Source organism: Mustela erminea, chromosome 7 (assembly GCF_009829155.1).
Source record: "Mustela erminea isolate mMusErm1 chromosome 7, mMusErm1.Pri, whole genome shotgun sequence".
Classification (NCBI taxonomy): domain Eukaryota; kingdom Metazoa; phylum Chordata; class Mammalia; order Carnivora; family Mustelidae; genus Mustela; species Mustela erminea.
This window is the reverse complement of record NC_045620.1, coordinates 102,256,683-102,272,281: the sequence shown is the minus strand read 5'-3', so window position 1 is coordinate 102,272,281 and position 15,599 is coordinate 102,256,683. Positions and strand designations below refer to the sequence as shown.

Below are 15,599 nucleotides of genomic sequence, written 5' to 3'. Positions count from 1 at the left end.
GACAATTAAAAATGAATAGACGTGAATAGACATTTCTCCAAAAAATATGTTCCAGTGGCCAACAAGCACATGAAAAGATACTTAACTTCATTGATCTTTAAGGAAATGCTAATCAAAACCATAATGAAATAACTGCTTCATTTCATCCAGCATGTTGACTGTTATTAAAAAATTGGAGGCTGACACTATTGGCAAGGATGTAGAGAAATAAGAACCCTTGAACATTCCTGGAGGGAATGTAAAATGGTAAAACTAATTTGTAAAATAGTTTTGGAGTTCTTTGAAAAGATAAACATAGAATCACCATATGACCCAGCAATTCTGCTCCTACTGGATACATATTCCAAAGAATCAAAAATAGGAATTCAAGTAAATGCTTGTATACAATTGTTTATAGCAGCACTATTCACAGTAACTAAAAGATGGAAACAATCCAGAGGTCCATCAAAGGATGTATGAAAGAACAAGTTGTGTTGTATAACAAATATTATTCAGCCATGAAAAGGACTGAAGTATTTTTTTATTTAAAGATTTTATTTATTTGACAGAGAGAGATCACACGTAGGCAGAGAGGCAGTCAGAGAGAGGAGGAAGCAGGCTCCCCGCCGAGCAGAGAGCCCGATGCGGGACTCAATCCCAGAACCCCGAGATCATGACCTGAGCCGAAGGCAGAGGCTCAACCCACTGAGCCACCCAGGCGCCCCAGGACTGAAGTATTGATATATGCCACAACATGGATGAACTCCCAAAACACTACACTAAATGAAAGAAGCCAGGCACAAGGGACCACATGTTGTATGATCCCTTTTATATGAAAGTAAAAAGATCAAAAGAGGTAAAGCAAATTAGTGGTTGCCAGGGATTGGGGGAAGGGGGACATAGGGAGAGATTATTTAAAGAGTATAGTGTGTTCTTCTGATGTGTTAGTAAGTTTTTGAGACTAGGGAGAGTTGATGATTCTACAACATTATGAAGTCATTAAATGCCATTGAATTGTATATTTTGAAATGGTTATTTTTATGTTATATGAATTTTACCTTAAGAAATATATAAACCTAATGTTAAAATTCTAAAAATCACATATCCATGTAATTTTAAGTACCTTAATATTTCTTCTGGTTGGAGTTACTACAGCTTTTGCAAAATAAATTTTTATATATTTTGTTAAATAAGGATTTTAATGAAATCATTAAAAAGGGAAATTTATTGGAAGTCTACTTTCTCTTAATTGTATAGATTTTTTTTTTTTTTTTAAGATTTTATTTAGAACAGTCAAAAGGAGAAGCAGGCTCCTCACTGAGCAAGGAGCCTGATGTGGGACTCAATCCCAGGACCCCGGGATCATGACCTGAGCCAAAGTTGTCCCAATATTTTTATAAATTTTTTAATGCTATAGTTATGTCCCCATGGATGAATGCTACAAGGTTCAGCATCAATTCTATTCCTGTCTCATTATTTGTAAGTTTAAATCCCGCAGTCATTGCTTTTTGTAAAGGTGAATCCTGATTCTCCTGATGGGCTTACTGGTTCGATTTTTGGTAGTGATCACAGGCAAACTTTTTGGATTTGCAGTGATGGGGGTCAGCTACCAGCAGCATCTAGTCATACTAGATGAAGATGTCTTTAATCTTCTTGGAAGCCTTACCACCTATTTCTGGTAATAGGCCTCCCTGGCTTGGAGGTGGACTGAATGTGTGAATCTGTGTCTTACGACCACCACCCTTCATAGTCTGAGGGTTCCATGCCAGCTAATCACTCCTTGCCCAGAAACAGAAGAGGGTTCAGTAGCTTGGATTGCATTGTGCATGGTTGGATCATCTCCAGGGAACGCCCATCCACCTAATGAGGCTGTTACCCCATTGGCAGAGTGCCAGAGCTGTGCCCATCTTCCTGCCTCCAAAGACCTGCACCAACTGTAGAGAGTCTGTGGACTGCATGGCTGTGGGCACAGACAAGAGATCCTCATCACAAGCTGCCACAACAGGAAGAAAGCCCTGTTTTATGTCTTATAAGACTCCAGTGCTGAGAAACACCCTTAATATAAATAAATCGATGGTAATGGAAGTTTTATTATGTCATTGTCACTAAGTTCTTTGAAATTCTGTGTCCTATGGCAAAGGGCATATAGTTATTTAATATAAATTTCATTTTAATGATTATCAGCCGATAACTGATTTTCCTTCAATTTCTTTTGAAACTGAAGAATTAGAAAACACTTCAGTTGCATAAGAATTCGATAGACATTAGGGTAGTTCAGTGCTTTTTCAACACCCACACTATTATTTCCATTTGGCTCTATGTTTAGTGCTTTAGATGTTTTTGCCTCTAAGGGAAATATATCATTATAATAGACATAGGTCAGAGGAATTTCTGTCCTTTGTAAAATGAAGAAGCATTATTGTTGAAAAGAGGAAGGAAAAGGTGAACTCTTGACACAGGAAGTACAGGTTTTGAAATAGGTTTCAAAAGATTTTCAACTTTTATTTTTTTATTAACGTATAATGTATTACTTGCTTCAGGGGTACAGGTCTGTGAATCATCAGTCTTAACACAATTCATAGCACTCACTATAGCACATACCCTCCCCAATGAAAGGTTTTCAACTTTTAAAGATCACTTTTTACTATGCCTGGGCACCTCCTGAAAAATGTTTATGTACCTACAGGGTCCTGAACTCTCTCTGAAGTCTTGTATAAAGTACTTCTTACTGCCTACCTTCAGATAAGAATTTTTAAATAAATTGGGACTTCTGTACTGTGAATAAAAAGATAAAAAAAAATAGTTTGGCCCTAAAGCTTTTGTTTGAAATGGATTTATTTATTTTTTGTCTAGAATAAATGTAGCATTTTTTAAAAATTTGGTGAACTAGGAGTGTTGGCTTTTCTTACAATTTTTTTCTAAAATTTTTCCCAGGTCAATGAATGGTCATTGAAGATAAGAAAGGAAATGAGAGTTGTTGACAGGCAAATAAGAGGTAAATTATAATTTTGTCTCCTATTCCTTACCTTCTTGTTAATCTTATATTCATAAAAATAAATTGCATCTACCCCATTGTAAGGCCTAGTTTATTCTTATATTAATTATTTATGGTTGTTTTAATTATTTTGCTTTTTAATCATTATAAGAAAAAGCTTTACATTTTATAAGAACTAAATCTTTCCTTTGGCCTGCAGTTCAGCTCAGAAAGGGGGAGGGGCTGTGTTCCTTTATCTCTGAGTTCCTAGAGATCAGGTTAGTGTTGGAAACAAAGCAGGTGCTAACATTATTGCGATAGGTAGAATAATGGCCCTCCAAAGATGTTCACATTCTCCTCTCAAGAACCTGTGAATATGTTACCTTATGTGGCAAAGGGGACTTTTCAAATCTGATTAAATTAGGAATCTTCAGGTGGGGAGATTATGCTAGGTTGTCTGGGTGGGACAAATATAATCACAAGGGTTTTTACAAGAAGGAAAAAGTGAGAGAAAAGGAGAGGTAACCATGGAACCAGATGTTAGGAAAATGTCCTTTGAAGATGGAGGAAGAGGCCACAGGCCACAGAATGCAGTTGTCCTGTAGAAGTTAGAGAAGGCAAGATACTGATTTCTCCTTGAAGATTCCAGAACATAGCCTTTCCAACACCTTGATTTTAGACTTCTGACCACCAAAATTGTAAAAGAATCAGTTGTGTTGTAAACCATTGTAAAACAAACAAAAAAACAAATACCTCTTCTACTTATAAAGGAATGCTTTATGGAATTCAGATTAAATTGTGCATAAATAAGGAATGGAATTCCATTTTCATGACTAATTGTCTATCTTAGCATGGCTGTAAATTGAGGAAAATATATTTCTTTCTTTTTTTTTTTTTTTAAAGATTTTATTTATTTATTTGACAGATCACAAGTAGGCAGAGAGGCGGGGGGGTGGGGATGTTGGGGAAGCAGGCTTTCTGCTGAGAGCCTGATGCGGGGCTCGATCCCAGGACCCTGGGATCATGACCTGAGCCACAACACAGTATATCCAAACTTGTGGTATGTACCAGAAGCAGTCTCAGAAGGAAATTATAGCTATAAAAATGCTAATATTAAAAAAGAAGGAAGATCTCAAACCAGCCACCTCTAACTTTGTATCTTAAAGATTTAGAACAAGAAACTTACCTAAAATTAGCAGAATAAATGAAGTAATAAGGATTAGAGCTAAGTAAAATAGAGAATAAGAAAACAGAATAAGAAACCAACAGTGAGTTCTTTGAAAAGACCAACACAGTTAGCCAGTCTTTGGCTAGATTGACTAAAAATGGGAGGAAAGAGAGAGGACTCAAGTCCCTAAAATTAGAAATGAAAGTGGGACTGTTACTACGATTCTACAGAAACTAAATATATAAGGTTACTATGAACAGTTGTGTACCAATGAATTGGATAACACATTTTGAAATGGACAAATCTCTAAAATAATAAAACCTACCATAACTGAAACTAAAGAGCAAATCTGAATAGACTTGATTGAATTAGTAATGAAAAAATTTTGTGACAAAGGAAAGTCTCCAACCTGATGTATTCACTGGTGATTTCTACCAAATATTAAAAGAACCTCAGTTTTTCTCAAACTTTTACAAAAAACTGAGGAGAAAACACTTCCTTAGTTGCTTTATAAAGCCATCATTACCTTGATATCCAAATCAACTGACAGTACAGGAATATGAACACCAATGCAGAAATTAAAAAAAAAAAGTGCAAAGACTTCAAAAGGATTATACACCATGACCAAGTGGGATTCCTGGAATGCAAGGATAGTTCAATATATGTAAATCAACCAATGTAATATAACACATCAACAAAATAAAGAGGGAAAAACACATAAGCATCTTAGTTGATGCAGAAAAGTGTTTGACAGAATTTGACACCCTTTTATGGTAACATTCAACAAACTAGGAATAGAAGGAAATTGCCTCAATGTAATAAAAGCCATGTGTGAAGAATCCATAGCAAACATTACACTCAGTTGTGAAAGAAAGGTTTTTCTCTACAATCAGGAACAATGCAAGGATGTCTGTCTGCCTTTGGCTGCTTCTCCTCAACAGATACTGGAAGCTCTAACCAGAGCAATTAAGTAAAAGAAAGAAAAGGCATCCAAATTGGAAAGGAAGATGTAAAATTACTTTTTTTTTTTTAAGATTTTATTTGTTTATTTGACAGAGCAATCACAAGTAGGCAGAAAGGCGGGGGGGGGGGGGGGGGGGAAGCAGGCTCTCTGCAGAGCAGAGAGCCTGATGTGGGGCTCAATCCCAGGACCCTGAGACCATGACCTAAGCTGAAGGCAGAGGCTTAACCCACTGAGCCACCCAGGCACCTGTAAAATTACCTGTTTGTAGATAATATGATCTTATGTGTATAAACCCTAAAGATTCCAAACAAATCTATTCTAACAAAAGTGTTATAACTAATAAATGAATTCAGCAAATTAGCAGGATACAAAACACCCAAAAGTCAGTTGCATTTCTGTACACTAACAGTGAACAGTCTGAAAGAGAAATTAAGAAAACAATCATATTTACAGTAGCAACAAAAAGAATGATGAAATCCTTAGGAATTATTAGCCGAGGAGGTGAAAGACTTACACAGTTGAAAAGTATAAAAACATTACTGAAAAAAAATTAAAGATATAAATAAAGGGAAAGACCTGCTGTGTCCATGGATTGGAATACTTAATATTGTAGCACCTGATCTGATCTGCAGATTCGGTGCAATCCCTATCAAAATCCCAATGACTTTTTTTTTTTTTTTTAGAAATAGAAAAATCCATTTAGAAATTCATATAGAATCTCCAGAAAGAGCTAAAACAGTTTGGAGGGGGGAGCAAAGATGGAGGACTTACACCGCCTTAATCTCAAAACTTACTATAAAGCTGTAGAAATAAAACCAGTGTTCTACCTGCATGTAGACAGTCATAAAGACCAATGAAATAGAATAGAAAGCCTAGAAATAAAACATGGCCAAATGATTCTTGACAGAGGTGCCAAGACCATTTGGTGGGGAAAAGACGGTCTTTTCAGCAGGCGGTGCTGGGAGAACTGGATAAACCATACGCAAAAGAATGAGGTTGGACTTTAACCTATTGCCATATACAGATTAACTCAAAATGGATCAACGATCTAAACGTAAAAGCTATAAAACTCCTAGAAGAAAATATAGGGCAAAAGCATCATGACATTGGATTTGGCAGTGATTTCTTGGATATGACCTTAAAGCCACAGGCAACAACAGAAATAGAACAAATTGGACTTCATGAAAATTAAAAGCTTTACGAATCACAGAACGTAGTAAAAATAAATAGAATAAAAAGATAACTCACCAAATGGAAGAAAATATTTGTAAATCATATATCTGATGAGGGATTAATATCCAGAATATATATAAAATTCTTAGGACTCAACTGAAAAAAAAAATCCTATTCAAAAATGGACAAAGGACTTGAATAGACTTTCAAGTCCTTAGAACATTTCTCCAAAGAAGGTATACAGGTGGTCAATAAGCACATGAAAAGATAGTCAGAATTACTAATGATTAAGGAAATGTGTATTAAAACCACAATGAGGATCCCTGGGTGGCTCAGTTGATTAAGCCGCTGCCTTCGGCTCAGGTCATGATCCCAGGGTCCTGGGATTGAGTCCCACATCAGGCTCCCTGCTCAGCTGGGAGCCTTTTTCTCTCTCTGCCTCTGCCTGCCACTCTGCCTGCTTGTGCTCGCTCGCTCTCTCTCTCTGACAAATAAATAAAATCTTAGAAAAAAAAACTACAATGAGTTAACACCTCAGACCCACTAGGATGGCTGCTATCAATCAAACCAAAACAGAAAATAAGTGTGGGCACGATGTAGAGAAACTGGAACTAGTGGTCACTGTTGATGGTAGTGTAAAATGACAGAGCAGCTGTGGAAAACAGTATGGCTATTCCTCAAAGAGTTAAAAATTGAATTGCCATATGATGCCAAAATAACACTTTCGAGTATTACTGTGGACTGAATGTTTTGCTCCCAAAATTCATATGTTGAATTCCTAATCCCCAGTGTGATAGTATGGAGGTGGTGGTAGGGTCTGGGAATAATTAGACTATGAAGGTGGAGCCCTTATGGATGGGATTAGTGCCCTTTTCTGAAGAGACACAAGAAAGATAATGTGTCCATAATGTGAGGATACAGCAAGAAGGTGTCTGTGCAAACTCGAAAGAGGGCTCTTAGGAATTGAACTAGCCAGCACTTTCATCTTGGATTTCCCAGTCTCCAGAATGGTTTGAAATGAGTTCTGTTGTTTAATTCACCAAATCTTCGGTTTTTGTTATAGCAGCCTGACCTAATACATACATTCATACCACGAAGTGGGGTGCTGCTATAACAAACGTCTAAAAATGTGGAAGCAGCTTTGGAACTGGGTAATGGGTGGAGACTAGGAGAGTGTTGAGTTGCATGCTAAGAAAAGCCTACTTTGCCAGGAATGGAACTTTAATGGCAGTTCTGGGGAGGGCTTAGTGGGGAAAAAAAAAAAAAAAGCTGGAGAGAAATCTTCCATCTTGTTAGAGAACACTTAAATAACAGTACATAAATTGGTAAAGATAATGGATGTTAAAGTTCATTCTGTTGAGGTGTCAGATGGAAATGGGGAACAGATTATTGGACAATGGAGAAAGGCATTTGTTTATAAAATGGCAAAGAATTTGCCTGAACTATGTTGGGGTCTAGTGTTTATTGGAAGTTAGAATTTGCAAGCAATGAGGTTACAGATTTAGCTAAAGAAATTTCTTCTTTTTTTTCTTTTTTTAAGATTTTATTTATTTGTTTGACAGAGATCACAAGTAGGCAGAAAGAGGGGTGGGGGGAAGCAGGCTCTCTGAGGAGCAGAGAGCCTGATGCGGGGCTCGATCCCAGGACCCTGAGATCACAGCCTGAGCTGAAGGCAGAAGCTTAACCCACTGAGCTAAGCGAAGTATTGGAGGGATAGCTTGGTTCTTCCTGTTTATGGTGGAATACAAGGAGAAATAGAGAAACTGAAGAATGAATTGTTTTTTTCTTTCTTTTATTGAAGTATAGTTGACACGTGTTGTTACATTAGTTTCAGCTTTACAACTTAGTGATTTAACTTCTCTGTACATTATGCTATGTTCACCTCAAATGTAACTACCATCTGTTACTGTACAACACTAGTAAAATACCCTACACTGTACCTTTTAATCCCAGTGATTTATTCATTCCATAACTGGAAGCCTTCACCCATTTTTGCCCATCCTCCACCCCCCCACCCCTCTGACAACCATAAGTTTGTTTTCTGTGGATGTTTCTACTTTCCTTTCATTTTTATTTTTTAGATTCCAGATATAGGAGAAATGATACAGTATTTGTCTTTCTCTGACATAATTCACTTAACATAATAACCTTTAGGTTCATCCATGTTGTCAAAAAAATGACAAGATTTCATTAGTTTTTATGGCTGAGTAATATTACATTGTGTGTGTATAGCCCGTCTTGATCCATTCGTGTATTGATAAACACTTGGGCTACTTCCAAATCCTGACTGTTGTAAAGTGTGCTGCAGTAGACGTAGGGGTGCATATGTCTCCTCGAATTAGTCTTTTTGTGTTCTTTGGGTAAATACTCAGGAGTGGAATTACTGGATAATATGGTATTTCTGTTTTTAAGTTTTTGAGGAACCATGCTATTTTCCTCCTGTTTTCTCTGTTTTCACCTATTTACATTCCCAGCAGCAGTGCATGAGGGTTCCCTGTTCTCCACATCCTGGCCAACCATTGTTATTTCTTGTCTTTTTTTTATTATACCCATTCTGACAGATGTAAGGTGATATCTTATTGTGGTTTTAATTTATATTTCCCTGATGATTAGTAATGTTGAGCATCTTTTCATGTGTCTGTTAGCCATCTTGTATGCCTTTGGAAAAATATTCAGATCCTCTGCCCATTTTTTCATCAGATTATTTGGGGTGGTTTTTTGTTTGTGTTTGCTTGGTTTCTTTTGGCGTTGAGTTATATAAGTTCTTTATATATGTTGGATATTAACCTCTATTTGTATGTATTGTTTGCAGGTATCTTCTCCCATTCAGTCGGTTGCCTTTTTGTTTTATTGATGGTTTCCTTCACTTTGCAAAAACTTTCATTTTGGTATGGTCTTACCTGACGAATCTTATCTAGAAAAATATTGCTAAGGCCAATGTCAAATTATTGCCTATGTTTTCTTCTAGGAGTTTTATGGTTTCAGGTCTCACATTTAGGTCTTTAATCCATTTTGAGTTTATTTTGTATAAGATACCTTTTGTATGAGTGGTGTAGTTTTTTTTTTTTTTCGTAAGTAGCTGTCCAACTTTCTAGCACCATTTACTGAAAATGGTGTCTTTTCCGCATTGTATATTCTTGCCTCCTTTGTCATAGATTGACTTTGTGTGGGTTTATTTCTGGGCTCTGCATTCTGTCCTATTGATCTATATGCCTTTTTTGTGTGTGCCAATACCATAGTATTTTGATTACTATATCTTTGGAATAGATCTTGAAATCTGGGGTTGTGATACTTGCAGCTTTGTTCTTTCTCAAATTTGCTTTGGCTATTCAGGGTCTTTTGTGGTTGCATAGAAATTTTAGTATTATTTGTTCTAGTTCTGTGAAAAATGCTTTTGGTACTTCGATAAGGATTGCAATGAATCTATAGATTGCTTTGAGTAATATAGACATTTTAACAATATTAATTCTTCCAATCCATGAGCATGGGGTATCTTTTCATTTGTTTGTGTCATCTTCATTGATTTCTTCAGCGTTTTATAGTTTTCAGAATACAGGTCTTTTACCTCCTTGGTTAAATTTATTCCTAGGTTATTTATTCTTTATGGTCCAGTTGTAAATGGAATTGTTTTTTTACTTTCTCTTCGTTATTAATGTATAGAAATGCATCCAATTTCAGCATATTATCCTGCAATGTTACTGAATTCATTTATTATTTCAAAGAAGGAATTGTTAAACAAAAAGGAACCAGAACTTAAAGATTTGGCATAGTTTCAATCTGTACATATCGCAGAAAATGAGAAGGCATGTTTGGAAGAAGACAACAAGGGTATGGTTGACCAGCTGTTTGGTAAGGAGATTAGAATGTGTGTTAACCGCAGACTACTTCAGCGATCCCAGCAGGATCACTGACAGTTTGAACGGAAAGAGATGGATATAGGTCCAGAATGAAGGAGGGCTGTCAGACTTAGATAGACTTAGATTCTTCAGGACAGGACGATAAACAAACCATTAGACTTTGAACCTGCACTGTTTTTCAAGAAAGGAAAGAATGTTCCAAAAGCTGGTTCAGAGATCATCAGGGCTACTATCTTGGTTCTAGTAATCCAGTCTGCTTCCAGCCAAAGCCATAGAAAAGGACTGCTGGCAGGGCCCTAAGGATGTGACCCCCTGCCTGGCAGAGCCTCAAGTTGGGTGGGTCCTCCACAGAAAGCCACAGCATGGTGGTGCCCCACCAAGGCATGGGGTTGATATTGCCACCTCAGTGGGTCTGGAAGTAAGATCACTGGATCAATGAGGATTCTTAAGTCTTAAGACCTAGTGGAGTTTGCCTTGTTAGGTTTTGAAATTGCTGGGGACTGTCACCCCTTCCTTCTTTCCTATTTCTCCCTTTTGGAATGGAAATGTCTATCCTATGCTAGTGACATGTTCATAGCTGGAGAGGAATTTTGCCTCAGGATCAATCATACCTTGAGTCTTACTCATCTGATTTAGATATTTATTAATTATTTTTCTAGTATAGTTGACATACAATGTTACATTAGTTTCACATGTAAGGTTTAGATGATATTTAGATGAGACTTTGGACTTTAGAAGTTAAAATTGAAAAAAAAAAGTTGAAGGGTGCTTGCGTGGCTCAGAGGATTAAGCCTCTGCCTTTCAGCTCACGTCATGGTCCCAGGGTCCTGGGATGGAGCCCAGCATCGGGCTCTCTGCTCAGCGGGGAGCCTGCTTCCACCTCCCTCTCTGCCTGCCTCTCTGCCTACTTGTGATCTCTTTGTGTGAAATAAATAAATAAAATCTTTAAAAAAAAAAAAAGTTGAAGTTGATGCTGGAACGAGTTAACACTTTTGAGGTTGTTGGGATGGAATGAATACATTTTACATGTGAAAAGGGCATAAATTTGGGCAGAGGAAGAATGCTGTGGACTGAATGTTTGTATCTCTTGGGCATGTGAGGCTACAGCAATAAGGTATCTATCTGCAAACCAGGAAATAGGTTCTCAGCAGGAACCAGATTGGTTGTTGGCACCTTGATCTTCCAGCCTCCAGAACAGTGAGAAGTAAATTTATGTTGTTTAAACTACCCAGTCTATGGTGACATGGTGTGTACACAAAAGATTTGAAAGGGCCTCCAGGAGATATTCTGTTCCTAACATCATTATTCACAATAGCTCGGAGTTAAAAGCAGCCCAGATGTCTGTTGATGAATGAATAAACAAAATTTGGTATTTGGTATATACATGCAATGGGGTATCAATTCAGTTTTAGAAAGAAAGGAAAATCTGATACATGTAACAATATGGATCAATCTTAAGGATGTTATGCCAAGTGAAATAAGCTAGTCACAAAAAGACAAATAGTCTATGATTCTATTTATATAAGGTACCTAGAGTAGTCATTCAGAAAGGCAGAAAGTAGAATGATGGATGGTTACTAGGGGCTGGTGAGAGGAGGGAATGTTTTGATAATTTTAATATGTTCGGGTTTTCCTTTAAGTTGCAGGATTTTATAAGTCATTAGTGAATGTAGTGATTATACTCTCATAATCGTGGGAGCACTGCTGATTATTAGAGCAAGCTCTGGAATACATTTACAGTATTTTTAAAGGTCCTTAGTACCAATACCAACAAATGCCCTTGCCAGAGCAGTTTTGAAATTTCGCCTAATTATACTAGAATTTACTTTTACGTTACTTTAAACTGTTTTTGGAAATAATGAAAGCCTCTTATATTAATTATTTTAATTTTGTTTATATCTTCCTTTCTCTTTCCCTTTTATTTTTAATCTTTTTTAAGATTTTATTTTTAAGAAATCTCTACACCCAACGTGGGGCTCAAACTCACAACCCTGAGATCCAGAGTCACAACCTTCAAAGACTGAGCCAGCCAGCTGCCCCTATTTTCTTTTTAATAGGCACACTTAGATCACCCTAAGAACAGATTTGAGTGCCAGTACATCTCCTGGCTTACCTTTAATTTTTTGTTTTTTTTTGTGTTATGTTCTAAATTTAGATATCCAAAGAGAAGAAGAAAAAGTGAAACGGTCAGTGAAAGATGCTGCCAAGAAGGGTCAGAAGGACGTCTGTGTGGTTCTAGCCAAGGAGATGATCAGGTCAAGGAAGGCTGTGAGCAAGCTCTACGCTTCCAAAGCGCACATGAACTCCGTGCTCATGGGGATGAAGAACCAGCTGGGTAAGAGGGCAGATACCTTACAGCAACTTCTTCGGTGCGGACGCTCTTGCTCTTGTTACCAATCCTGGCTGCTTGCCATGAGTAGGAAAAAGTCTCAGCTCTGGTTTTTATTCTTTATATTGTCTTTGGAGTGTTAACACAAATGCAAAATATGATTATTACTATCATTTTATGATTCATTTTCCTTTGCCAGTGTTGTTATAATAATGGCAAGATATGCATATCAATCTGCTTTACTTGGAATATTTTCCCTCGTGTGAATAGTGTCTTAAAAGTGACCTGAGCATTGAGTTATGGGAGTAAGAAGTGCGTTAGAGGAGGAAGAGGAGCATTTCCCTGGTTTGGGTGCAGACCACCGGAGCCAGAATTTTTTTTTTTTTTTTTAAGATTTATTTATTTATTTGACAGACAGAGATCATAAGTAGGCAGAGAGGCGGGCGGAGAGAGAGGGGGGAGCAGGGAGCCCGATGCAGGGCTCGATCCCAGTATCCTGAGTTCACGACCTGAGCCAAAAGCAGAGGCTTTAACCCACTGAGCCACCCAGGCACCCCCTAGCCAGAATTTTAAAATAGTCCATATTTGTCTTTAGCTTTTACCCACTTCCTTTTGTGCCTTATCTCTGGCCCTTTATGCTAATCTCTGGCCCTTTAATGCTTCCTTACATTTTAGGAATCTGTACACTATGTAATGGGTGTTCAGCACACATGGGAACTATCAGTTTAATTTTAAAAACATGTTGTAATATTTAAAACAAAATAAACATAATTGAGTTTTCTTTTATTGTCCAGTATAATACTGTTGTGATCTTTCACAGGTATCTGTCTCCAGGTCAGAGGCAGCTTGAGTCATAGATTAAATTTTATATCCATTTGGTTTCTGGTTTTTTACTTAATTTCTGTTAAATTAAGAAGTCCTAACTCAGAAGTATCATTCCTTGAGAAAGGCAGCAAGTGACTCTCAGATATTTAGACTTGAGTACTGACTCAGAAATTACAGTGAAATTTTTCACTAAGGAATGTTTTCAGCTGTCAGATACGACATTGATGATACGGCACATTCAAAAGCTAGGGGACTTGAATGTTTCAGATTAGGGGCTGGTGCCAAATGAGTACCTGATCCATTATTTGGTTTTATTTGGTTCTGAAAGTATTCCTTTGGGTTCAATGTTAACACTGAGAAGTGGTTGTTAAAAACGCCTAGTAATGAATAAACCATCAGTTTCTTTCTGAAGATACTGAATATAGTAATAATGGATTGGGAAGGAGGGGGAAAAAAAAAACGAAAACAACCACACCACATCTTCTTTAAAATCTATTATTTCAGCTCTAAGTAATTATACATACACATATTTATACACATGCACACACACGCACACGCACATGCTTTTTAAATACTAGATATATAATCTAGATACATGCCTTTGAAGAAGCCAGAGTAGAGAGAGAGAGAGCGCGAGCGTACCTGGAAGAAATAATCTAATCTAACCTGTCATTTTGAAAGCTTAGGTGTACTCTTGCCTTTCACAGCCAGCAAGGATTTCTTTCTTACATCCTGTTCTTTCTGCAGCATACATGTTCAGTTTCCCATGATGAACTTACTGTAAAATTTTTCAGTATCTCCTTTACTGAATCATCATTAGAAAACGTACAGCTTACTGTGCTCCCCGCTTTTCCCACGAATAAACCACTATATGCACAGCCTCTTTTGTTTCCCCAGTTGCAAAGATAAAAGTTCACCGGATAATACACTAGATGCTTAGGTTCCTATCACCCAGAATTAATAAAATTTGACACTTGCTATATTTGCTTCAGTTTTATATTATAGAAGAAGCCATATTACTACAGTTGAAGCTCCTTTAATAAGCCTTCCCAGTTCCAGCCCCTTCTCTCTCAGCCTCCCCACAGGTAACCACTGTCATGAATGAGTTCAGTGGATGAGAGTTCTTTTTTCCATACCTCTTTACCAGTCTTCGTCAAACTTTGTAATTTTTGAGAAATGTTACCTTGTTCATAGCAAATAACATTTCTTGGGAACTAGTGTACTTGATCACAGTCTTCTTTTCACCTTTTCTTTCTGTGTACTCATTCCTAAAAACCTTTCCAAACAGTTACAGCTCACAAGTAATCTGCATGAAAAATCTCTTCTCCTGTAGCGTGTTCTTTCAATAGTGAGCATAACGAAAGCTCTCGTATGTACTGCAGAGAAGTCAGAAGCCTGTTATCCTTTATACACCCATAATAATATATTTTATTCTTGGTTTCAAATATATATTATTTGTGGTTTTATCACAACCAAGAAGTAAGATACCTGTTTGGTCTTTAAATGTCCAAGTGCTCCAAAGCTCCGTTATAGATCCTCTGCTGTTTTCCAGGTTCTCTGTCCCCGTATGACCTCACCTAACCTCCTTCCTCCAGGTGTTGCTTTGCACATTTTTATCTACAAGCCCGACTTTGCCACCTAGTGTATGGGTGGCGTCTCCACTTCTGTCTTTGTGGGTGTGTCACAGTTGCCATGCCTGCACAGAAATCTTGGCTGGTGCACCTCAGCTGCACCCACACCTCCTCCCTGCATTTTCCTCTGGGAGCCCAAGACCTCGAACACTTTCATCTGGGAATATTTCCACATGGCTTCCTAAGACAGGGGTTCTGTCCCTTCTACTCCCTGTTCTCTTAGTTCTTGGATGTGTTCATGTGATTATTTCCTTGCCATTGTATTTTCTGTTTCTTTCTGGAAGCAAAAGATTTTAGTTGTCAGATTTCCCAGACCGATTCTTAAATTTCTTACCTTTCCTGTTTTCCATTTTGAAAATCATAATAGCACCTTCCTCATAGGGTAGGTGTGAGGCTTATTCAACACCTGGCGTGGGGTGATTGCTTTACATGTAGGTTCAGAATATCAGCTGTCATCAGTTTTGTCACTGCGTTTTCCTTTCTGAGAAATTTCCTCAACTTTATTTTCCATTTCTTTTCTTGAATTCTTTATTTTGGCTGTTTTAATTTTATTTACAGAAAAGAGATCTCTATTTTTTTTTTAATCATCCTTTTCTTACTTCATAAACACAATTTGTTCCCCATATTGATTGTCTTCTTTCTGAAATATTCTAGTGTTCCTTGAACTGTGTTTCTCAGAGCTCCTTCCCACCACCCCCT

The 15,599-nt window shown here is 37.4% G+C and overlaps 1 protein-coding gene across 2 annotated transcripts in view; it reads left to right on the top strand.

The window, feature by feature from the left end:
* The window catches only part of LOC116595879 (charged multivesicular body protein 3), a 102,855-nt gene that overhangs the window by 68,949 nt on the left and 18,307 nt on the right, over positions 1-15,599 (top strand). For both annotated transcript variants that reach the window (XM_032352696.1, XM_032352695.1), the window contains 2 exons: positions 2,914-2,974; positions 12,271-12,450. In XM_032352696.1, coding sequence (XP_032208587.1) covers positions 2,914-2,974; positions 12,271-12,450 — 241 coding nt within the window. The remainder of the gene's footprint in view (positions 1-2,913; positions 2,975-12,270; positions 12,451-15,599) is intronic.